Source organism: Pollicipes pollicipes, unplaced genomic scaffold (genome assembly GCF_011947565.3).
Source record: "Pollicipes pollicipes isolate AB1234 unplaced genomic scaffold, Ppol_2.1 Scaffold_6138;HRSCAF=7277_pilon_pilon_pilon, whole genome shotgun sequence".
In the NCBI taxonomy this organism is placed as follows: domain Eukaryota; kingdom Metazoa; phylum Arthropoda; class Thecostraca; order Pollicipedomorpha; family Pollicipedidae; genus Pollicipes; species Pollicipes pollicipes.
The window spans coordinates 21,716,426-21,740,098 of NW_023596818.1; the positions used below are offsets into that span (position 1 = coordinate 21,716,426).

General features: G+C 53.5%; 1 protein-coding gene across 2 annotated transcripts; it reads right to left on the reverse strand.

Annotated features, from left to right (window-relative positions):
* Positions 1-205: 205 nt before the first annotated feature.
* On the reverse strand, positions 206-21,945 carry LOC119106400 (uncharacterized). 2 transcript variants are annotated; one of them, XM_037230043.1, is made up of 8 exons: positions 21,866-21,945; positions 14,047-14,133; positions 13,144-13,237; positions 8,992-9,203; positions 6,925-7,062; positions 5,000-5,127; positions 2,516-2,620; positions 206-1,071 (listed from the first exon to the last, which is right to left on the reverse strand). In XM_037230043.1, the coding sequence occupies exons 1-8, from the start codon at positions 21,870-21,872 to the stop codon at positions 1,006-1,008; spliced, it is 837 nt and encodes a 278-aa protein (XP_037085938.1). In that variant the 5' UTR covers positions 21,873-21,945; the 3' UTR covers positions 206-1,005. The 2 variants fall into 2 exon arrangements, with proteins under 2 accessions (XP_037085938.1, XP_037085939.1); XM_037230044.1 differs by lacking the exons at positions 13,144-13,237; positions 14,047-14,133; positions 21,866-21,945 and adding an exon at positions 11,821-11,886.
* Positions 21,946-23,673: the final 1,728 nt, after the last annotated feature.

Genomic DNA, 23,673 nt, shown 5'->3' on the forward strand with positions numbered 1-23,673 from the left:
CTCTTCGACCTCATCCAGATCCAGATCCAGATCCAGCCCCTCTCCTTCGCCGGCCGACACTCAGCCAGCGGCAGAACGCTATCGCCACTGGACTGTCTCAGGCGGCCGGCCATGAGCCCGCCAGTAGCGGCCGACGCGCTGGTATCCATCCGTCCATCACCACCTTCCGGGTCTACCCCCCCCCCCTCCCCCCCGCCGCCGCCCATCTATCGTTAGGTAAGACCGTCACTCGGAGGCAGCCTCGGTACAGCAGTGCTCCGCTGACCGCCGCTGGGAGACAGCCTCGGTACAGCAGTGCTCCGCTGACCGCCGCTGGGAGACGGCCTCGGTGCAACGGAGTCCGCCGCTGGGAGACAGCCTCGGTGCAGCAGTGCTCCCCTGACCGCCGCTGGGAGACAGCCTCGGTGCAACGGAGTCCGCCGCTGGGAGACGGCCTCGGTGCAGCAGTGCTCCCCTGACCGCCGCTGGGAGACAGCCTCGGTGCAGCGGAGTCCGCCGCTGGGAGACAGCCTCGGTGCAGCAGTGCTCCCCTGACCGCCGCTGGGAGACAGCCTCGGTGCAGCAGTACTCCCCTGACCGCCGCTGGGAGACGGCCTCGGTGCAGCAGTGCTCCGCTGACCGCCGCTGGGAGACAGCCTCGGTGCAACGGAGTCCGCCGCTGGGAGACGGCCTCGGTGCAGCAGTGCTCCCCTGACCGCCGCTGGGAGACAGCCTCGGTGCAGCGGAGTCCGCCGCTGGGAGACGGCCTCGGTGCAGCAGTGCTCCCCTGACCGCCGCTGGGAGACAGCCTCGGTGCAGCAGTGCTCCCCTGACCGCCGCTGGGAGACGGCTTTAGTGCAGCAGTGTCCGCCGCTGGGAGACAGCCTCGGTGCAGCAGTGATTTGTCGATCGCTCCGCATCAGCGAGCAGCGGCGACAGCGGGTGGCGGCGGCCTGGGCCGTGACCCGGCCGGCGGCGCCCGGTGCCCGGCCCGGCCCCCGCGCAGCTGCGTCCGCGGGAGCGTCATCAGCTGGTGCCCGGCCCGTTCGGTGGCGCGCCTGTCTCCTCGTCGGTGCCGTCGTCGTTTTCAGTCTGCGGACAACGGTGACGTGCGGTGACGAGTCCAGCCCACACGCTGTGACCAACTGTAGCTCAGGCGAGGCCCGACAGGGCTGAGTGTACTAACAAAGAAAACGCATTCGCCACTGTAAACAGATACATGATCTTATGGCAACTTTAAGGGCTCTTATGAAAGACACGTATGTAGCTGTTCACATATGTCCTTAATATACTCATCGGCATAATATGGATGCTGATTCATCGGTACAAATTGTCTACGAATCAGTACGTTTGAGAAGACCAGTGCCAAATGCGACACTCATTACATGAATTATGTGTAATCAGCAGGTATTTTCTGCGACACTTAACAACTAAAGACCATTCGTGAGAGCAACTCACGTTTGTTGACACATCACGACAAATAATTGTTCCGCGGATAGCCACCAAAAAGAGCCAATCGCCGCTAAGCATATTTGGTTGAGGCTCTTGACATAGCAGACGCATCTGCTGGTGGCTGATGTCAACCGTTTGCATCCACAGCGGCTGGCCGGCCATCGCCCGACACCTCTTCGTAAAGACAGCATTAAGATCGGCCGTGCTGCTCACTTGGGCTCCCTCTTAGTCCGCCGCGCCGGGTTCACGCCCGCTCTGTGACGTCTGTGTCAGAGCCAAGCGTGTCCAGCATTCCTGCGTTCGCCGCCGTGCCTAGCATGCTGGGCATTTTTTTAGGCGAAGCATGAGGCCTGGGATTTTCTAACGCTATAGGCCTGCTAGCAGACGCCACCGACTCGCAGTGCTTCATGGAATGGTCTCGAATCTTGCAGAGCCAGCTGGCTGGATTATGCGCTTCAAAGGGTTTCAGGAAGTGCGACGTTTAAAGCAGGGCATGGGGTCGCTATAAACTCAGCGAGATGGGCCAGAAGGCTATTACTTTGTTCTCTGGCTGTCTGCAGGCCCTGGTTGTGCTCTACCGAAGGCCAGTGGTGCTCTGCTTAGACAAGCCATGCTGAGTCATGTGACTGCAGTCACATGGGACCACAGCCAGCTCAGGGTTAGTTGCCACCGTTCGTGCCGGTCTCGAGCCAGGAGCCTGCAGTGGCACGCGGTGTTTGCGCGCCAGACCAGCCCCTTGACGGAGCAGCTCGAGAGTTAGGGTCAAGACAGGTCTCATGGTCAGCATTTAATCCGAGCATCTGACGAACCAGGTCGCAGTTAGTATGGCGGACAGCCTTTCTTGGGCTGCATACATCATGAGTCGCTCATCTTGGCATGTCCCCGTGAACGCCCCGCTTGACCAGTCCAGACTCCAGCCGGCGGACCTTGTGACACACCTCTCCAATAGCTGGCCAGCCCCCGAGGGCAGGTCACGAAGCACGCGCACCCCTGACGGCCCTGATCCGGGTCACGGAACCGGCTGTTGGCCACTTGCAGCCAGGTCAAGCCAGGTCAGGTCAGGTCACGCCGGCAGAATCCTCACCTCCCGGCTGGTCCTGCTCGTGCCGCCGTCCGAGTCGTTGTTGGCGACCCTGGCTAGCTCGCCGCTGCAGCTGCTCCCGCGACTAGGCCCCTTGTCATTCTCCTCCTGCGACGGACACGACCAGAACGGTTCTGACCAACCACCAGAGCGGTCCCGACCAGCCGTCAGAACGGTCCTGAACACCCGTCAGAACGGTCCCAACCAGCTCTCAGGACGGCCCCGACCATCCATCAGAACGGTCCCGACCAACCGTCAGAACGATCCCGACCAGCCGTCGGAACGGTCCTGGCTAGCAGCGGAGCTGCAGCTCCTCAGCGCCAGGTTACGGTGATGCCGTCTGCTGGTGGCAGCACCAGCACCCGCTGCGCAGGAGCGACTGCACCAGATCGTCACCATGATAAACGGCACGCCAGATGTAGAGAAATGGCAACACACCAGAGTGGTGATGAGGGAGAAAAAGATGCAACGGGGTGAAGAGCATGGACCAAGAGACATCCGAGGAATCACGGAGCAGAGAGAAAAAGGCAGAGGAAAGGAAAGAGGAGAAAGGAAGAGAGAAATTAGGAAGATGGAGAATGACAGAGAAAACAGAGAGAGAGAGAGAGAGAGAGAGAGAGAGAGAGAGAGAGAGAGAGAGGGAGAGAGAGAGAAGAGAGAGAGAGAGAGAGAGAGAGAGAGAGAGAGAGAGAGAGAGAGAGAGAGAGAGAGAGAGAGAGAGAGAGAGAGAGAGAGAGAGAGAGAGAGAGAGAGAGAGAGAGAGAGAGAAAGATAGAAAAATAGAAAGCGCAATACTTTGCCACGCGCGCCCAAATGAGACGCGTGCACCCCAATTCCCTGGAATTCGGTGGTGCACAATGCATTAAAATCGGTAAGTTAAGCCGCCAGAACTGTGTCAACAGCTCATATTCGACATGTTGCTGGAAGGCAAACACGATAAGCGAGGAAAGGGACCAGCTGAGAATGCGTCAATCGGTAGCACCCGTGTTCACGACGAGAGTTGGATGCGACTCTCAGCAGTTCGGTTCAGCTTGGCGTCTCCTGAATGCCGCCATCCTGCGCTCACTCTGCTTATTAGTTCATGCCGCACTCATAAGCTTAATCAGTAGGTTATCTTGACAGTTCAGACAGCGTGTCCTAATTTTTAACGCGTCAAATGCAGAGTTCGAATTCGAGCTGCGACATTCTCCTTGTGTACGAGCTCCACGTTTGCTTTTTTAATTTTTAATTTTTAACGCGTCAAATGCAGAGTTCGAATTCGAGCTACGACATTCTCCTTGTGTACGAGCTCCACGTTACGAAACTAAAGCATGCAGCCGACTACCGCACCGCGCTGTTAAAAAGAGCAGCTGGGCGGCCGCGGCATCTCTGAAAGACCGCCCCACATATTTGTAGCGTTGGGCCCAGCTCGTTTTACGCAGCTGGCGAAGACGGCAATAAACTAGGGATCGAACGACAATTAAAATTTATCAGTCTGCCAAACGGCCTACTCCAGGGGCCGACAAGAAAATCGGTCGCCATTTATCGGAGGCATACTCGCCGCAGACTTTCATGAAGCTCCGGCGGCGGCAGCCATCAATTCGCCGGGAGGTTGTGGAGACGGTAGGCGCCATAGATAAGCAGAGAGGCGTGAGAGGAGACCCAGGGTAATACGTTGCAAAGTAATCATACGGGAAGCATTAAATCACTACCGTAAATTGTGCATGTGTGTGTATGTGTGTGTGTGTGTGTGTGTGTGTGTGTGTGTGTGTGTGTGTGTGTGTGTGTGTGTGTGTGTGTGTGTGTGTGTGTGTGTGTGTGTGTGTGTGTGTGTGTGTGTGTGTGTGTGTGTGTGTGTGTGTGTGTGTGTGTGTGTGTGTGTGTGTGTTATTCCTTTCATTGAATGCAGGACGATAATGGAGTTATTTACGGACGAAGTGAATTTGTCGTTAAGTGATATTCCAGGGAGGTAATATCGAGCACATGTCATTACAAACCACAACACAGCACCATCAAAGCCATATTTGAAAACCTGAACTAATTTAGGTTTGTGGGCGATGAAGTATAAACCTGTAGCAAAAGTAGGGACGTTCAGCCAGCGGGGATGATAGACTGCCTGACAATTGTAGGTGTCCTGCGAAGGGACCAAAAAGCTTTGCTTTCTAACGGTCCTGCTGCTCTCGCCTCCATTGCTTTGTAGGTGATGGCGTCTAGGTGAGAGTCAAAGTCGAACAAAGAAGTAGGCAACTACACATGGTCGATAAAAAGCAAATCAAAGGCTGAGTGTTCATGTTTCACTAGCAAAACAGCATCGAATTAAGCGCTTGTAAGAATGAATTAAATCGGTTGCGATCAGCTAGTCAACAAAAATCTTTACAGGCTTCCCGTATTGATCACTCGTGGAAGGAGCAGCAGCCGGCATGAAGGCGTCAATGTTCCTGCGGCGATGTTGTCGTCGTTAGTAGAAAGGAGCTCACTGCCCATTGTCCAACCGACATCGTCCCTCACCTCGCCGCTGTCTAGTTTGTAGATGTCGACTGAGTGGGTCGACTGGAAGTGTTCTATGAGCATCCAAGCGGTCATGAACGACTCTGTGCAAAGGCCACATAGCAGCATCGAGCCCACCTCATCTGACCCTGGAATGACCGGCGCCAGGGTCGGTCACAGAGTCGACCGAGGGACACTAGCATCGGTCACAGATTCGACCGAGGGACACCAGCATCGATCACAGATTCGACCGAGGGACACCAGCATCGGTCACAGAGTCGACCGAGGGACACCAGCATCAGTCACAGGGTCGAGCAGACCAACGCCAGGATCGGTCACAGAGTCGAACGGGGGACACCAGCATCGGTCACATATTCGACCGAGGGACACCAGCATCAGTCACAGGGTCGAGCAGACCAACGCCAGGCTCGGTCACATATTCGACCGAGGGACACCAGCATCAGTCACAGGGTCGAGCAGACCAACGCCAGGATCGGTCACAGAGTCGATCGAGGGACGCCAGCATTGGTCACAGTCGAGTGAGCGGCACCACATCGGTCACAGGGTCGAGCGGACCAACGCCAGGATCGGTCACAGAGTCGACCGAGGGACACCAGCATCGGTCACAGTCGAGTGAGCGGCACCACATCGGTCACAGGGTCGAGCGGACCAACGCCAGGCTCGGCCACAGAGTCGACCGGGGGACACCAGCATCGGTCACAGTCGAGTGAGCGGCACCACATCGGTCACAGGGTCGAGCAGACCCTTACCAGGATCGGTCGCGGTCGAGTGAGCGGCACTAACAGCGATCACAGTCAACCCGCCGGCAACAACGCCAGGCAGAGTCGGCCATCCGCTACAACCGCCAGTCACAGAGCCAACCAGCAAGCACCGACACCGGCCACAGGGTCAACGGACCGTCAGCAGCATTGGCCACAGGGTCGGCGGACCGACACCAACATCGGTCACATTCAGCCGTCCGCCCGCCGCCCTGCCCGCTGAACTTCCCGGGACAACGCTGTCGATACTCGATCAAACAGTAATGAGGGCGGACCCGATCAAACAGTGATGACCGCAGAGCTCAGGAATCGTTAAGGTCCATCCCGCCCGAACACGTGGTCATAAACCTGTCATAAACCCGGTTATAAACCTGTCAGAAACACCACGGACGTCGACATCATCGTCGACGTACCCTTCCCCACGAGATCCTAACATTCGACCGTGGTCTTTAGCGCGGGGCAACAGTTCCCACAATGGGCACGGGTGAGGAACACCTAGCCGCACCATGGCATGCGCAGGGCCCCACAAACTAATCCTGAATGCTTGCAAGGAAACGTTTATGGTTTGACTCGATGGGTTTGTCGATCGCGCATGAGTTATGAGACGCGTATCGATATTGCGTTACATGGCGGCCAAACGTTCTGAGGAACCGTAGCAAATGTCACAGTGCCTATTAACTCATGGGTGCATGTGCAGAGTGATGACTGTCATATGGCGAAGCAATGCCAATCGTTTTCATTGATTTTCTCATCGCCCACACCCATCTGCAGCCCTGTCAGCAAATGCTTGATGTGTTCAAAGGTTTGCTGTTTTGTGCCCTCTGGTGCACTCTCGCGGGATTATGCTTCCCGAATGTCTGCAGCCCCATTTATTCAGAACTGATTTCACTTCAAAAATTCCACAACAATTTATCGGCGTTGTAAATACAAAACCTTTTCAGGCGTTTTGGAAAGTCGCACCCATGTTGTGGTGGATGGAACTAGTATACACCTCTAGAGCCAAAGGCTACTCAAAGAGTATAGCTGCCCTGTTGTCACTAGCTGGTAAGCATGTTAGCTACTAGCCCTTACAAGCAAGGCCGCGTACAGGCTCTCAGGGTCCACCACAGGGCAGTGTTCACCCGTAGCATAGGGAGCGGGCGGCTTCAGTGGCCGCTGTTCACTCACTGGGTAGCTGCTGGGTCTCGTGGGTGCACTTGCAGGCGAACCTGAGCTTGCAGTAGTCGCGCTTGTGCTGCAGCAGGTCGGCCAGCGAGCGGTACATCTCGCGGCAGTTGCCGCAGATCAAGATGTCCGGCCCCGTGCCTGCCGTGGCCCACAAGCACTCATGCACACCCCGCGATGAAGCGCTTGATTGCATCAGAGGTTCAGCGATGGGAACACGATCACCAGGCTTTGGAATCGTGCCCAACGCCAGGCAGCTATCCGCTCGTTTAGAGAGCACGGCTCGGGACATGGAAAAGAAACCTGGTGGATCTAGCAATGAGGGTGGAGCTACATGGATGAAATTCAGTTATATATGACTTCATTAGACCTTATACACTTCAAGGTAATCAGCAGAAGTAAAGATTGTTCAGTTAAAAACAACATTCATTCAAAAGCGAAATATTGTAATTACTGAATGCAGTAAGTGAAACTCTTGCCGAGGCCTTCTTGCTGCCCAAATGTCCGCGAACGGACAGTTAGTTTACGGCATGTCCGTAAGCCTGCCACCCTGGAGGACATAATTCCGGTAACTTTGACCCATGTTTTGCTGAACCGACGTTTTTCTCACCTTTGACGATCATTTGGAGGCTTTCAGGTGCATTAAGTGCCAAATGCTAAACGAACTAACGGTGAACAGAAAGCTGCTCCTGAGAATGCTCGTAAAACTGCATCGGTTTATTGCCAAAAAGATTGGTTCTTGGATTACCTTTGTTTAATAAAACCAGGCTATGAGGGCAAAAATAGCCAACTCATGTGCGCTGTAATTCTTAACAGCTGTTTGAGCTGTGACAAACGTACAAGTGGTACCACGCAGCTGCTGATACCATGCATCATGCACCAATAGTTGTGCACCGGTGAATGTTAATTATAACATGTCAAATAGGTTAAAGTGACGCAAAGGTCGAGCTTATCTGTGCATTGGCCCTACCTCTCAAATTCCCTTTGGCGCCCCTCAAAAGCTAAGCAATGTGTAAAGATGCCGGCGAAACGAACAAGGCTGACTAGCTCTTGCTGAAATGCATTACATTCTTGTTAAGGTGCTCAGTAATTTGTTAAGTCCGGTCACAAAGTACGAAACGTTGTTCCCCAACTATTTCGCACTTCACACAGCTAACATGGTTTGAAAACATGACGGCCCTTATTTGGGTTACATAGAACTGAATCACCGTTAACTATGACAAGTATGAACGAAGCAATACAACATTGTGGTCGGGGAGTAAGTCCTTTATGACAAACGAACATTATCGCGAACTTGAACACAAAACGCAGTTGTTCGGACCTCAAGAGAGAGGTGTGAGCGCAAGACTTGCCTCGGACACGGAGCCTAAATTATAACCTTACCTATAAAACCGCTTAAAGCACATCTACTCGACATCTACCATCATTACAAATGCTTCTAAAGGTCTTTCAGACATGGCTTAATATGACATCTGAACCAGGTCAGGTGGGGTTCATTTAGATCGAAATTAATAAGTTCATAGCTTGATTCACATTATCATACAAACGCGGGTGAAACAACATTCATCAAACATTTACATCGAGCGTTATATGACAGCTGGTGGCCGGAATGCGTACAAAGCATGGTAAACACTCTGTCAACTTATCAAAACGTCAGGCATGCACAGCAAGATGTTACTGGGGCTTGAGTTACAGGATGCATTTAAATAATCAATGGTGACTGAAACGTCATTCTATGAACGTTGCCTTGAGCCATCTAGTTGGGTCATTTCGTCGGGGAATGCCTACCGTCGATGGGTGTATCTGCATGGAAATGGCTCTGCTCTGACAGCCACTGCATGTGAATTGCGCAATTGAAAAGCCGGAGGGCATCTCCATTTATTTTTCGAAGCACACGCCGGATGGAAAATGACCTGACTTGGGCATCAGGACTCCGCCAGTACTTCCCCTCAATAGCGCAGTCGTGCACAAATGTTGGGAGAGGAAGCAAAATAGCGAAGCGCTTCCACTCCAGCGCCACATTACGACATCGCTCGTCATCTCGTCCTGCCCTTGGCTGAATGCACTCACAATATGTCTTCAGGTCGTCGAGGCAGACTGTGCCCTGCGGCTTGCGCGCCGGCGGCGTGGAGGGCGGCTTGGCGATGATGGTGCGCGGCGAGCCGACGGGCGCCGTCGGTGGCGGCACGATCACACGCGCTCGCTTCATCGGCGGCGACGCGGCCGCCAGCCGCACCGCCGCCGCCGCCGTGAACGGGTTGGCCGCCGCTGCCGCGTAGTACCTGAAGACGGAGGCTCGCTACATTCTTGTGGTGGTGACAGCACGGCAGGGTTGTGTATTTGGCCACCGACTTCATGTTGCGTCTGACTGCGGCAGGTTTATTTAATCCGCTGCCGATGAGAGGTCGTGTAAGTCAGGTGTTTGTCGGCTGCCGCCACCATGTGTATGGGAGTGGTAGGTAAAATTGTTATTCGGCGTCGTTGAATGGTCACGGAGATGAATTTCCTTATCTCCACTACAATGCCAACAGCATCTTTCGAAAGGCGTCCGATCGCGCCAGCCTATCGTGAAGGAATGTCAACGGCATCACCTGCGAAGGTGCTCTGGTCTGCGACTTCCGACAGACATCCGTTATGAACAGGGACAAAGGTGGGCTGGCTGTGTTGCAGGCAAGCCACGCAATAATTAACCGATTACGCCATCAGCTAGTAAGAAGCGAAGATGCACGGTGCTTGGGAGGTGCGCAGCCGCGAGGCCAGGGAAGCGGCAGCCGTCGCTCCCAGACCCCGCGCCCATGGCTGCGGTCGCCAAACGAGGCGGATCAGAGCGCTACCTGACGGACGGGGCGGTACACAGGGGCGGACAGCCGGCCGTCACGGGGGGCACGGTATGCCAACCACGTGTGGGGCGTCCGCCGGCGGAGACACGCGCCGCGCCGTGATTAAACATCCGACCGTCACCCGGCCAGCAGAAAAAGAATACGGCCGGTCACGTGACGGCCGCCGGCGGCAGGAATAGAGCCGGCGCGCCGAAATAGCCCGGCACCTGAGTATCTTGGCTGGCGCGGCCGGTAGTGAGATACTGGCTGGCGTCTCCACCGCGTCACGGCCGACACAGGGCAAATTGTCACAGCTGGGACACTGACGAGCCGCGGCACGCTGACACGCTGAACGGTGACGGTGTCGCCATACCGCCGCGAATGTCGCAAGGACGCGCCGGTGACACGGCGCGAAATCAGAGTTTTGCGCATGGGGCGCGCAGCTACACTCGCCGATAGTGGTGCGTTTGTTGGAAACGGTGATGGACTGGCCGCGGAATGGGGGAGAGGCTGATAAGAGTTGACGGGTAGAGGACACCGCAGTCTCTGAGATGTGCTGATGCTGCGCGAATCGCACGTCGCTTCACGGTCACGGCTGGCTCCAGCCGCGCCCAAGTGATAACGGTGAGCGAAGTCGAGCGTTGCACCGGTGTAGTCGACTCGAATCACTATGGCATGTCGGCTGTCGACGCTGGAGCGCCGCCGAAGATTCGGACTGTCCGGGTTTCACCGGATCAGCTGAGCGGCAGCCGATCTACTGAGTGACACTGTGATTCACCGCGTGACACTTTGATTCACCGCGTGACACTGCGATTCACTGCGTGACACTGTGATTTGAGTCGACATGCCAGGCGTGATGTGCCGCCTCCCGCCTCCTCCCCGCCTTCCGTCAGTGGCGGCCTCTCGGTGAGACGCTCACCACCTGACACTCTGACACCTGACACTGACACCACTGACACACTCTCCACCTGACACTCCCGGGAGGCAGGGGCTGGCGATCATTCACGAGGAGACGGGGTTCATGTGCACCATCTGGAGTCCTTGGGTAGGCAAACGATTGCAATTATTCATACTCGGCGGAGCAATCTGAATCCGAGCATGGTCGACCAATGGCCGGCAGTTGGGTCTAATGGGTTGTAATGAAAACCGACGGAAAACAAATAGCGGGATCACCCATAAGCCCCAAGCGCAGACCATGCAATTAGATGCTCTAAGCCGGTTTCGGTCAAACAATTTAGCTCAACAGACCCGGGCTAATTCGGTCCCGCTTGGCGAGCGCAAGGGTGTGATGGCTTGGCTGCTGGCTTGCGAGGCAGATAAGGGCAACTTTCCTGCAAAGGCTGCCACATGGTTGGGAAGCACAACGCGGCAGATGTTTTAAGAGGTGCCTGGTAGGTGGTTACTGAAGGGGTCGAGATCGGTGGCAATGGACATCGCGCAAAATTGGCAGTGAATGCACCTGGCGTTTGCATGGCGTGCGCATGCGCAAACAGAAATAGTTTTACTTGAGAATGAAGAGACAGGAACATAACCAGGGGGCAAAAGAAGTGGCCTGACCCTTCATGAGTTGGAAACCACCTGGACACCTCCAGGCAGCAGAAAGGTGCCTTAAGTTTATATCTGATGATTTTTTATAACTTAAAATGCAACAATGATGGATGATGTTTTAGCAACTTTTCCAGAACTGCGAAACCGTTTTCCAGTTCCAGCACATGGATCGGCCAGCAGACACATGTTAGTCTAAATTGTGCTTATGTCTTAAAAATTGGGCTTAATCGGATTGGCGAGATGGTTTTGGTCGCGTTAGGGAAAACCGTAGGACACCCTCAGTTTGCCAGGTCCTTTCGACAAGTGTTCACCGTTTCCGCTTGATGAAATCCAGAATATACGTTTACGAAAAAGCACGTATCACTGCGACCTAACCACGTAGTAGAATAATATTTGGGGACCAAAATACAAGCACTTGTCGAAAGAGGACCTCGCACAGAGCCCCCCCCCCCCCCTTCCCTCCGCGCCATGCTGGCCCCATGATACGCGCCCTGGCTGCTGCGGCCCTGGCTGGGAATGTCGCTGTACGTACGCGGACAGGTCCGGATAGTACGACATGGCGGCGCTCCCGGCACGCGCACTGGCACCCGAGCTCGGCCGCCGAGCCGTCCGCACTGACGGCCGCGGCGCCTATTTTCGACGCGGCGAGGCCCGGCCGACGGCCGGCGCGGCACGTCAGCTGACTCACGGCCGTACCGACGGCGACCGGCGCGCCGCCCCGCGGCCGCGACGCGAAGCAGTCGGCCGGCCGCCGCTTGTGACCGGGAGTCCGGCGCGCGGTCGTCACGGTGGCGCCGGCCGCGACCGTGACGTTGTCGTCCGGCCCGCATCGGTCGTGTTCGCAGACGCTGCTCGGCGTCACGTATCGAGCGCTGGCATCTGCATGTGCTGGGCGCTGGTATGGTAACGGCTGTGCCGGTCAGACGCTGTAATGGTGGGTCGTGATCGATATGGCCCGGCTGGCTGCAGGCTACTGTTGCCGCCCCTGCACTGCAGCGGCTCTGCGGACGGGCCGGCGCCTCAGGCGGCACCCATCGCGACCTGCTGGCGCCGGCGCACCTCGTCCCTTCAGCAGTCATCTCTCCTGACAGCCATACACAGAGCTCTTCAGCGCAGCCGCACTCTGGAGAGGCCGCTCGCCCCTGCCGGCCAGGCCAAGGCTCAAGCGGACTAGCTTGGGCTTAAGCCTGCCGCACCCTTAGACACAGGACTTGATGGCGCGCGGCATTCCCCTGAGACCGGGCTTAGCATCTGTTTTCAGGCTACGCTGCCGGTCTCCATTTAAGGGCGCTATTTTCCTGGAGTAATGCCCGGCCGGACGAGGAAGCGTCACCTCCCCCTCCGGTGGCCTGCGCGCCGCTGGGCGCGCCGTGCGTCGCATTTGGAGACCTGCTGAGGTCAGACGACATTGAGTCCATCACAGAGAGACTCTGAACACGTGTCACAAGATGAGATCCGGGGTGAGAGATGCGAGGCTTAAGGTAGGAACGTATACAACATGCATTTAATTAGCCAGCTACAAAGGAGTGGAGATAGGTTGGTAGGTAACAAGGGAAGGGTACAGAAAGGAGATAGAGAGAAAAAAGAGGGAGAGAGAAAGAGATAGAGAGAGAGAGAGAGAGAGGGATAGAGAGAGAGAGAGAGAGGGGGGAGTGTGTAGGTGTGGGTGTGCGTGTATGCGTGTATGAGTGCACTCAAAGGAGAGAAGTGCACCAATAGACATGTGAGAGAGGGAAATGCGGAACGTTGATACAAGGGGTGACGGGATAAAACGACGGACAGGGACCAGAGGCCAGCACGGTAACGGTGAAGGCAGGGTGTGTAAGCTGTAGACTTGGGACGGCGCGCAACTTACCAGTCCAGTTGGCTTTTACTGGCACCCAGCCGTCGCTGATGGGGCTTCGCGCTCTCCGGATCAAGGAATGAGAAGTCGGAATGCAGCGCCGGTCCTGTGGCAGAACGTAACTCAGGAAACTGATCTCGACTTCATGCCTAGTTGTTTGACACTGTTCTAATGAATATTCCACAGGTGTTTTATTTTCTTGGCGCCATAAGCGCCCATTGCTGCCAACCAAAATAGGACCAACGTAGACAAGCTGAGTGGCGTACACACATGCGCACATCGATGTGAAGATCAGGCGTCTGTGGGATTTCGTGGCATAGTTGTCATTTTTATTTTCGGCCTGATCACCTTGATCTGCAATAAATCACTCCATTCGTGAAATGTAGCTCCATTTATACAGTGTCGTGGACGTAACGACACTTTTTTAACGAGCCAATTTTGTTCGAATGATTAACAGTTAACATGATGAAACACCACTCTGGACCGCAGGTGCTTCGCCCATCCCGTAAAAATCATGATGAAGCGCTACGATTGTTTTACTAAACGTTACCAAATCGCTTTGATTCTGTACCGGAGTGACAAGTTTAAGTCTACGATTGATGTCAGTTTAAGTCAGTCAGTTGTAAGTCTAAGGTAATCATTTTAAGTTTATCCCGGAGGCATGCTTTGGCCGATCACAGAGCATTGATCAGTACTGCCTCACTGCCCACCGCTCACAATAAGTGTCCTGAGCATGCTGTCCAGTACTCGCGGCCGGCTGCTCAGCGGCCGGTGTTCGCTGCGATCTGCCCTGAGAGCTCGCTGCTCATCACACAGCACTCAGCGATGGCTCTCACTGGCCTCAGCTCACTGCGCGGTTCTCATGGTCCGGTACTCGCTGAGTACCTGCCGCCTCTTCCCGCCGTCCCCGCTCACCGAGTCCTGGGCCGAGCATGCTGGCGAAGGCCGCCTGCAGGGGCTGCACCAGCGGCAGCGGCTCCAGGCCACCGTATACGGGAACACCTGGCGAAGGCAGGAGCCGACAGGCAGTCAGGGGAGACCTCAGTACCCAGGAGCCGACAGGTAGTCAGAGGGAGCCCTCAGTACTTGGGAGCTGACAGGTAGTCAGAGGGAGCCCTCAGTACTTGGGAGCCGACAGGTCGTCAGGGGAGCCCTCAGTACTTGGGAGCCGACAGGTCGTCAGGGGAGCCCTCAGTACTTGGGAGCTGACAGGTAGTCAGAGGGAGCCCTCAGTACTTGGGAGCCGACAGGTAGTCAGAGAGAGCCCTCAGTACTTGGGAGCTGACAGGTAGTCAGAGGGAGCCCTCTGTACTTGGGAGCCGACAGGTCGTCAGGGGAGCCCTCAGTACTTGGGAGCTGACAGGTAGTCAGAGGGAGCCCTCAGTACTTGGGAGCTGACAGGTAGTCAGAGGGAGCCCTCAGTACTTGGGAGCTGACAGGTAGTCAGAGGGAGCCCTCAGTACTTGGGAGCTGACAGGTAGTCAGAGGGAGCCCTCAGTACTTGGGAGCTGACAGGTAGTCAGAGGGAGCCCTCAGTACTTGGGAGCTGACAGGTAGTCAGAGGGAGCCCTCAGTACTTGGGAGCTGACAGGTAGTCAGAGGGAGCCCTCAGTACTTGGGAGCTGACAGGTAGTCAGAGAGAGCCCTCAGTACTTGGGAGCTGACAGGTAGTCAGAGAGAGCCCTCAGTACTTGGGAGCCGACAGGTCGTCAGGGAAGCCCTCAGTACTTGGGAGCTGACAGGTAGTCAGAGGGAGCCCTCAGTACTTGGGAGCTGACAGGTCGTCAGGGGAGCCCTCAGTACTTGGGAGCTGACAGGTCGTCAGGGGAGCCCTCAGTACTTGGGAGCTGACAGGTAGTCAGAGGGAGCCCTCAGTACTTGGGAGCTGACAGGTAGTCAGAGGGAGCCCTCAGTACTTGGGAGCTGACAGGTAGTCAGAGAGAGCCCTCAGTACTTGGGAGCCGACAGGTCGTCAGGGGAGCCCTCAGTACTTGGGAGCTGACAGGTCGTCAGGGGAGCCCTCAGTACTTGGGAGCTGACAGGTAGTCAGAGGGAGCCCTCAGTACTTGGGAGCTGACAGGTAGTCAGAGGGAGCTCTCAGTACCCAGGAGCCGACAGGTAGTCAGAGGGAGCCCTCGGTACTCGGGCCGGACGCCGAAATCAGAGTACATGGAGAATGCTTGTGGTCAGAGGGAAGATGAGGGACTTACGCGCACACACGGAGAACGCATACCAAGCATGAGCCATTCTGGTTACGGGATGTATCTCGGTTGTATTTTCAACTCTTCTTGTTCATTCAAAATAAAAAGACAACAGCTTTGATCGAGCAGGGCGGTTTAATGCCAATGAACCTAACGTGGGGTCACATGCAGTCATGGTATACCCGTTAGACCTCGCAGGTCATGGGACGATTTGATTCCGGTTTAGAGATGTATTCCGGATTAATCGCTGGATTTCAATGACACTCACATTACTTGGGCTTGGAACTCCTGACATCTGACCTCAAAAGAAAAGCCTTTTACCGCATCAAACAGCTGAGCTAGCCATACTTTTTCCAGAAGATCTGCATGTCAACAATGCCAAAATAAAGTTAACTGGAACCTAGATATATGGTACAATACATATTTTTGTACCGTGTGCCACACTTCTGTATAGTGGTTTTGAAATAATTAAGAACTATGTAATGGATGCTGTTGCTTCTAAAGGAATAACGAAAACTAAGTTCCCAGGCCACACTAGGTCCTTGACTGAGACAAACAACATTCCTCTATGGCAGCCTTACCTTATATTATGAACCCATGCTACTGATATCTGTATTCATGTGGTTGAAATGCATACACCCATACCTTATGGCTGGTGCGTGTGTGTGTATGTGTGTGTGTGTGTGTGTGTGTGTGTGTGGTGTGTGTGTGTGTGTGTGTGTGTGTGTGTGTGTGTGTGTGTGCGTGTGTGGTGTGTGTGTGTGTGTGTGTGTGTGTGTGTGTGTGTGTGTGTGTGTGTGTGTGTGTGTGTGTGTGTGTGTGGTGTGTGTGTGTGTGTGTGTGTGTGTGTGTGTGTGTGTGTGTGTGTGTGTGTGTGTGTGTGTGTGTGTGTGTGTGTGTGTGTGTGTGTGTGTTGGATTAGGTGTGCGGAACGTAACAGGAGCCTTGAGCAAAACGGGACGTGTCGGAGGAGGTGTTTCACACGTGTTTCTGACATACAACAGATGTATTTGTTTATCTTCACACGATATTTGACCGACTCTTTCCCGGAGGGAAGCAGCTGACTGACACCGGCCAGTGCATTGTATTTGCCATCTTCATCAGTGTTGAAGCTATCGCGTGACGCCATCATAACAGCTATAACCACGGCAGCACAAAGGCTCACCGGTGGGGCTTTGGGGCAACGCGGTTTCATTTGACATTTATATGAGATGAACCGGCATAAAAATAAGATATAATATTCTTTGACACGTCTCATTTGAGTCAGAGTCACGTGCGAAAGAAATGGGCAGGTGGGATGTTTCAAAATAAATGCGGTTCTATCGTTCTGTTACGAGAGTATTTTTGACTTCGTTAGTTCTGTTATGACTTGACTGTGAGCTGGAAGCTCGGACAAGTTAGTAAGTTACCTCCGACCCCCTGGCCCAGGCTGGGCCACGTCGGAGCCCTGCAAGGCGCGTGCTTCTGTAAAATCCCATTTTCAACGCACCCAGACCTCTGATCCCTTTCGCTGGTGGCGACGGACGCTTTGAGAACAGGAAGATCTTTCACGAGCCTAATTGGACAATTTCACGGGTCGTGACACCACGTGGCCTCTTCTTGCCGCCGTCCACGTGCTGTATTGGCCGATTCCAATTCACGGTAGGTCTCGTGGTGGAAATAAAGCGGTAAAAATGCAGGGTCGTCTTTAAAAATGGTATCACTACAGGCCAAGTCCACGCGGACTGACAGTGACATACACCCATCGTACACACTTTCACGTGTATTGTGTAAACAATCAGACTGTTGCGCGCTCCTTTGGGGCGGCTCACAAAGCTGAAAAACCCGATATTACCCACTGTTGGTGCACATACATGTCGCAGGTGTACTGCCAGTACTGGTGACCTTCATAGTATTTAAAGCTAAGGTCACATTAGATGAACGCATGAGTTTAGTGTTGTCAACGATCACGGTCATGACAAACTATTTGATCAGCTCCACTGTCGTGCTCTGATATAACTTAGGTGCGCTTGGGGAGTAATTGATGCCAATATATTGAATCGAGCTCTCACCACAACTGATAAAATCCGTCAATGGAAACCTTGAACTGACTTCGTGTGACTAGAGCTGGCACGTAAACCAGTGGAGATGGCATAAAGTTATAGATGGCGTGCAGGGCTAAAGTGCATAAAGTGGATTGCCTAAGTGCTAACGTGCAGACATGCATGCATCACCATACGTTATGTGTTTAGTCTGGCGCATCAGGTGTAGGATAAGCAGAATCCAGATGTCTTGTTAATTCTACACTATGCATTCATGAATTGCTTCGATAACTACATAGCCACAAAACTTTAAAAATGTATTTTTTAATATAAAACAAAATCGCAGATATTTAGCTCTGACGCCATCTCAATATTTACTTGTTTACCTATTTATCAGCCATTTGAAATTAGGTGTAATAAATGTACAACCATCTTTGGTGAATTTTATCGCGCTCTGGTCTCTTAGTTTTCGTGGCAAAGTTAACGCGATCCCGTACCTGCAATGCAGTGAGGTCCCAATGATACCAACAGCGACGGTTTCGAGGATCCTGTCTAGATTATGACTTGACTTAACGACATCACCTGAGGAACGTAGTGCTATTAAGTTTCCTTTGTTACGTAAGTCTGTGTTGTTGACTGCTGGAATGCAATCTAGTTATCCACCGCACACCAGGTGTCTATACCAGTTTTCGCCGAAGCGGAACAGCTCTGCAGTGCTGCTTCGTTACGAACGTTGCAAACAGTCGGGCTGCACGCCATTTCGGTGGGCCGGGTATCACTTCCAAGTAAACATGAGACATGACACCTCACGGAAGCGGACCATTCACTCGTTGCTGTTTATTTCAACCCTGTGTGATGCGCATTCCAGACAAATAGCAGCCAAATGCTATAAACGATGCCTGAAGCGTGTCCGTCCTTCACCATTGTCGCTACCATTCCTCCGACGGTCCCAGGCTGGGACATCACTCCCACACGACGTCTCGATGGAGAAGGTGGGTTACCATTCTCCGACAGCGCGGCCCGAGCCCTCCGGCCGGGAGAGGCGGCGTACACTCGCCGTGCGGCGGCGGTGAGCGTCCCCGGGGTCCCTATACGGTGCCTGGATGGAGGAGAAGGGATCCTCCGATGGCGCGCCTGACGTAGCCCGAGCCCTCCGGCCGAGAGGCGCGGCGCATACCTGTCGCGCGGCGGCGGTAAGCGCCCCCAGGGGTCCCTGAACGGTACCAGGCCCCGCTCGCGGGGCGCCGGTCGCAGCCGCGCACCCAGACAGCCCGCCGCGGCTGGAATTTACGGCCATCCCGGGCCGGTGACAGCCGAGGCCCGCCTGGACGCTGAATAAAGGATGTGGAGGCATCACTTCTGCGATAGAAGCCCGCCTCGGAATGGCGCCACGAGCAGCTCGTGTGGTTGCGCAGCACTCGTTAAATACTCGCATCGCAGGTAGAATGTGTACATTAATGTACCAGGCTTTTCTATTGATGTGTCCCATTTTTCCTAAAGTTGCGGTGGGCTGCACCCCAATGGTGGGGGGGGGGGGCGCCTAAATTGAATAAGAAACTACACGTCTAGACCTGGGCCTTGCAAAATCAAACAGAGACATGTACAATTTAGACAACATGGCAAAGAATACGGCACCCAGAAAAGACTAAGGCTACTACTATTGTCCATTTTGTTTCCTCAAAAGCACAAAAGCACGCACAAAAGGATTGGAACACCCGCCTCTGCATTAGCCTCCACTCCACTGCCATGCATCTTAATGCTGTTTCGGGTGAGAGCACACTGTGATTTTACGCTGGATGCGTGCAGCTGATATATATATATATATATATATATATATATATACATATGTGTGTGCGTATATAAAGATGTGTATATATAAAACCGTCCTTTCCGGGAGCACCTTATAAACACCGTTACCCATAAGTCGGATGTTCCATTGTTGCGCAACCAATTGTGTCATTGCGTCTTATGGCGTAGGTTGGTAACGCCATAGGTTGGTAACGCCTTGGTCTGGCAGCATTCGTCACGGTGCCATATTTGTGCGATTTGAATAGACAGCGAGCAATAGCAATGTTCAATGCGCATTCATTCGCCCCATATCCAGGCCATTAAGGCCGTTGCCTACCAGGTCGACAAAAAGTGACTGCACGTGCGACCGTGCCAAAAGATTCAGCGGCATGATTACTATGCGTTCAATCAAACAAAATTCCAACACAACTTTGCTGGTCGGGGATAGAACATACATGATGCCGACTAAACACACTTTCCTGCTCGGCTGCGAGCGGGTAGTGAAACGGGTCAGGCGTGTAGAATGTTCGTGACGTCACGTAGAATCTATGCCGCCCGGCTTACTTCAACACACTCAAAGCATGCGTGTACATCTCTTAAGACGCGCTCGCGTGGCCGGTTAGTCACCCTCGCTCGGATGGGGGGTCAATTTGACCCCCCCCCCCCCCCGCTAAGATCTCGGAAACTAAGAAAGCTAGAGACGCCAAATTTACAGTGTGTGTTGACCTGTACGTGAACTCACTGAGATCAATGTTTGAGGCTCCTAAGTCATGACCTTGAGGTCAAGTAAGGTCAAAAAAGTCAAATTTCAGGCTGGTCTCCAACGTGCCCCCAGAACCTGGATAACTGTTCTAAGTAAAAGTTCACAAGCTCATTTAAGGTCAGTGACCTTGTTTGATCTTTTGAAGGTCATGGTGACCAAAATCATACAAGACTGCTCCGAGTTTTGCATTTGAATAAGCGACAAGGCTTACGCTAGGCAGTATGCTCCTAAAAACAAAATGTCCACCTGGGTCATCTTAGGTCAATGACCTATTCTGACCTCTAAGAAGTCAATGAAAGATGTATGATGCGGTTTCTGCTATCAATAACTTCGAAATGAGCACCAGAAACTATCCAATACAGCAAGCCCTAGAGTAATAAAACAGGTTGGTTTTGACCTTGGTCTGACCTTCATACCCGACCTTAGGTCAACGTAATTTGCTCCTTCAATGTTGATGTTGCCTAAGAAAGCATCTCAGAGATGCATGGCTCCGTCAAACACTCCGTTGTTGCATCAGATTGAACGATTCCCTAGAAATTGCCTTCGCTGAAACCATGGCCTGACTTTGACCTACCATAGGTCAGTGACCTTGCAAGGTACATATAAATTTTTGGTGCCAGACAATGTTCTATTCAATTGTCTAGAGCATTGGAAAATTTGGCGTGGCTACACTGCGCCGTTCGGAAACCATCCTGGACAAATCTTTGGCGGGTCAATTTGACCGACCCCGCCCGAGCGCGTATCAACGCATCTGCGTGTGAGTTCGGCACTGTTAGTAATTAGAAGTATTTGGCCTCAACTGGTCAGAAGTAAACGTGAAATGTTTCCTGCTCATGATGACAATTGTCGTAACAAGGAAAATCGAAACAAATATGCCGGTAAAAAGGATACACCAAGTCGGCCAAACAACACGGCGAGACCCATGTCCCCTTTACAGGCGATTGATCGCGTCAAAAATGGTTTGTAACTGTATTTCTAGGTCGACACGAATATTCTAGCTACAACTAAAACATCATGTCGGCCAGCTGACGAAAAACAGCCGAAATGTTGTCGATAAATGTTTTGTCATTTGACCTAACCAATACGGAACACGCATGTCCAAGCACTTATGTCGGGCACGTATGTCTGACAGCGCAGCCACATTTGATGGTGGCACCATAAATGTTGCAGATACTATATGAGAGCACCACTATCCTTCCATAAGGCTTCTGTTATAGCCCAAACATCGCAGACATATTGTGATGTGAAAAGCAAATGAGTGGGAAAAAGAAGAACACGAGATGAGTTGGGGTCAACCGGGCACAAAGCATCTGAATGGTACTTTTAGACTTGAAATAGGCATCGGTCGATCCGTACATTTTTCACTCTGAGCAACTCCAAAGCTGTGTTGAAAGTAGCCAGTGGCATAGCTCTTCTTACCTACAGCTCTGCGCGAAAACAATTTCAAATAGTTCAATGTTGAACAACAATACCTCCGTACACTTTATAACTCATGCAGGTACCACACCGTGGTATCAACAAAACAAAGGTGGATACATAACGCCACTTTAGGAAAGCCTAAACGATGTTCTGAGTTGCAAAGAGTGGTCGTAGATATTCCACATAAGACGTCCGTTCGTAAAAGTTGTAAAAAACAATCTTTAGCGTCAAGAATTGCCTCAATTTTGTTAGGCTTTGGCCGTTTTGGGGGATGGTCAAGTGCATCCGCCTCCTGGATCAGCCCTGGGAACGTACGAATTCTGAGATGGACAACCATTTGGAAAATCAGTCTTACGAAAGCTAAAACATCGGCGGAATTATGTTTTTTTTTTAAATCAGCAGAATCTCCTATAGACTAAGTCCTTCCTGAAGCACGGCAAACTATGTGTTATGTTGTTGTGTTATGATACTGATGCTAAACTACAATAAACTGACACGATCTTCCTGCATCTCCTATTCACCCACAAATCCACCAAACACACCGTGCATTGCCGTTCCTTGATGAGCGCCGGGCAGCGGGCAGCGGGCAGCAGGAGCGGGTAGCGGCGTGCTGGCCCCGTCACGTCACCGACCGTCACGGCGCCGCTCGGCTGCTGCGCTGCGAGCTCGAGCCGGTCCGCGGGTGACCTGCTGCGGGGGCGTCACCGCCCGCCGACACTGCGAGCGCCGCTGACGGCGCGCCTCCGGGCGGCGTGGGAGCGCCGCTCGCGTCTCGCCCGCCACTGAAGCCGGCCGGCGGCGGCCTGCCCCCGCGCGCAGGCCGACGCGGCGAAATCGACGCACGTCCGCCGCGCCTGCCGTTATGAAATTCCCCGCCCAAATTACCGAACAGCGTTGGGCGCCGACGGAGCACGCCGTGCTATTCGTGCTCCCGTGGGAGGTGCCGGGTCGCACGGTTTTCGCCGGAGCAGCGGGACGGCTCGCACGAACTGGGCAGGGGCGAGCTCAGCGCCCACGCGCGGAGCTCAACACGGCGCCCTGTCTCGTATACATCCTGTTAACAAAGATAGATTTTGGGACATGTCGTAAGCACGCACACACGCGTTCTTACCGGCCCGCGCACTTGGAGGGCTATGGATGCGGGATACGCATCCCGCCGCCAGCGCCCCAATTACGCCACTGGGCCCTAATGTGGTACGCGTTGGGTGACGGCGGTAACGATATTGGGCGGAACCAATCTGCCAGGCACTGGGGTCGACCACCGGCGATAACTTCACGTCGCCGGTCGAAATTGGAGGATGCAGCGATCGCACGACCCATGCCGTTGGCGGGGTGATGTGACGGCCGGCGACGGACGTCGAGGTACGCTCATTACGGGCCGCATATGGCGAGCTCTTAAAGATGATTTGGCTATCAATTTCCACTGCTCGTCGCTTGTTAAGGCTGTGGCACTGTGAGATGGCATAAATCATCCCTCTGACGCCATAATTAAATGTCAAATTCCTCATTATTGGCCTTGAAAGCCATAAGTGAATATGGCGGCACAGATTGCAGTGCCGCACCATTTGAGCTATCAAACCTATCATCGGGCAGTGGCTCTGTGACAGTCAACGGCCTTTCTCTTCAGCGGCTCTGGGAGTTCCCAATGCCTAAGTGGACATGAAAGGTCTCTCCTTGGTTGTTTCCGATGCCCGTTGAGGGTTACAACGGCTTTTGTCCTTAACACCAAGGTATAAAGGACAAAACGAGATGACAAGTAATTAAGGGTGGGAGAGGGATGCGCTAGCTTCGGCAAGTTTGCATATGTTGTATCGCTTGGCTCTACTGCACTATATGGAGCAAGGAAACTGAGCGCGCTTTTTAAACTTAACTTTACATACATGATTAGCATTGGATGCCCATATTAGCGGTGGTGGGAGGGCCACTGTATTGATAACGTGGTTAGCCTGACGTCGAGCAATGCATCGCATTCCACTCGTTATCGCAACTGGCTCATGACAAACAGACCGCTCCCTAGTGAGATATCAGCCACTTGTAGAGGCAACTTCTTCAAAATTAAATTACGTTATATTCTATGACTGAAAATGTTATAAGGCTGTCGACGTCGCGAATGCACCGTGAGATTCTTTATGTGTTTCTCTATCGGATCGCAGTTGTTGTCAAGTCTCGCTGCTGATTAGGCGGCGGTATCCGGACCTTCCGCTATCGCGCAGAAGACCGTCACGTGCCCATGCTCGGTGACAGCTCAGCTTTCAATGCCTCGGTCACCAACCCCCGCCGCTCCTGTCATCGGGTGTAAAACATTAAAGCCGTTCGCACCAAGCACCTTGATGAATTGCCCGGGTCGATG

What these genes read in the sequence shown, in the direction of transcription:
- LOC119106400 (XM_037230043.1), bottom strand. An exon ending in CATGCTCGGCCCAGGACTCG is followed by an intron (nt 13,238 to 14,046) that starts GTGAGCGGGGAC and finishes GTTCTGCCACAG; the next exon opens with GACCGGCGCTGCATTCCGAC. An exon ending in AGTAAAAGCCAACTGGACTG is followed by an intron (nt 9,204 to 13,143) that starts GTAAGTTGCGCG and finishes CTCCGTCTTCAG; the next exon opens with GTACTACGCGGCAGCGGCGG.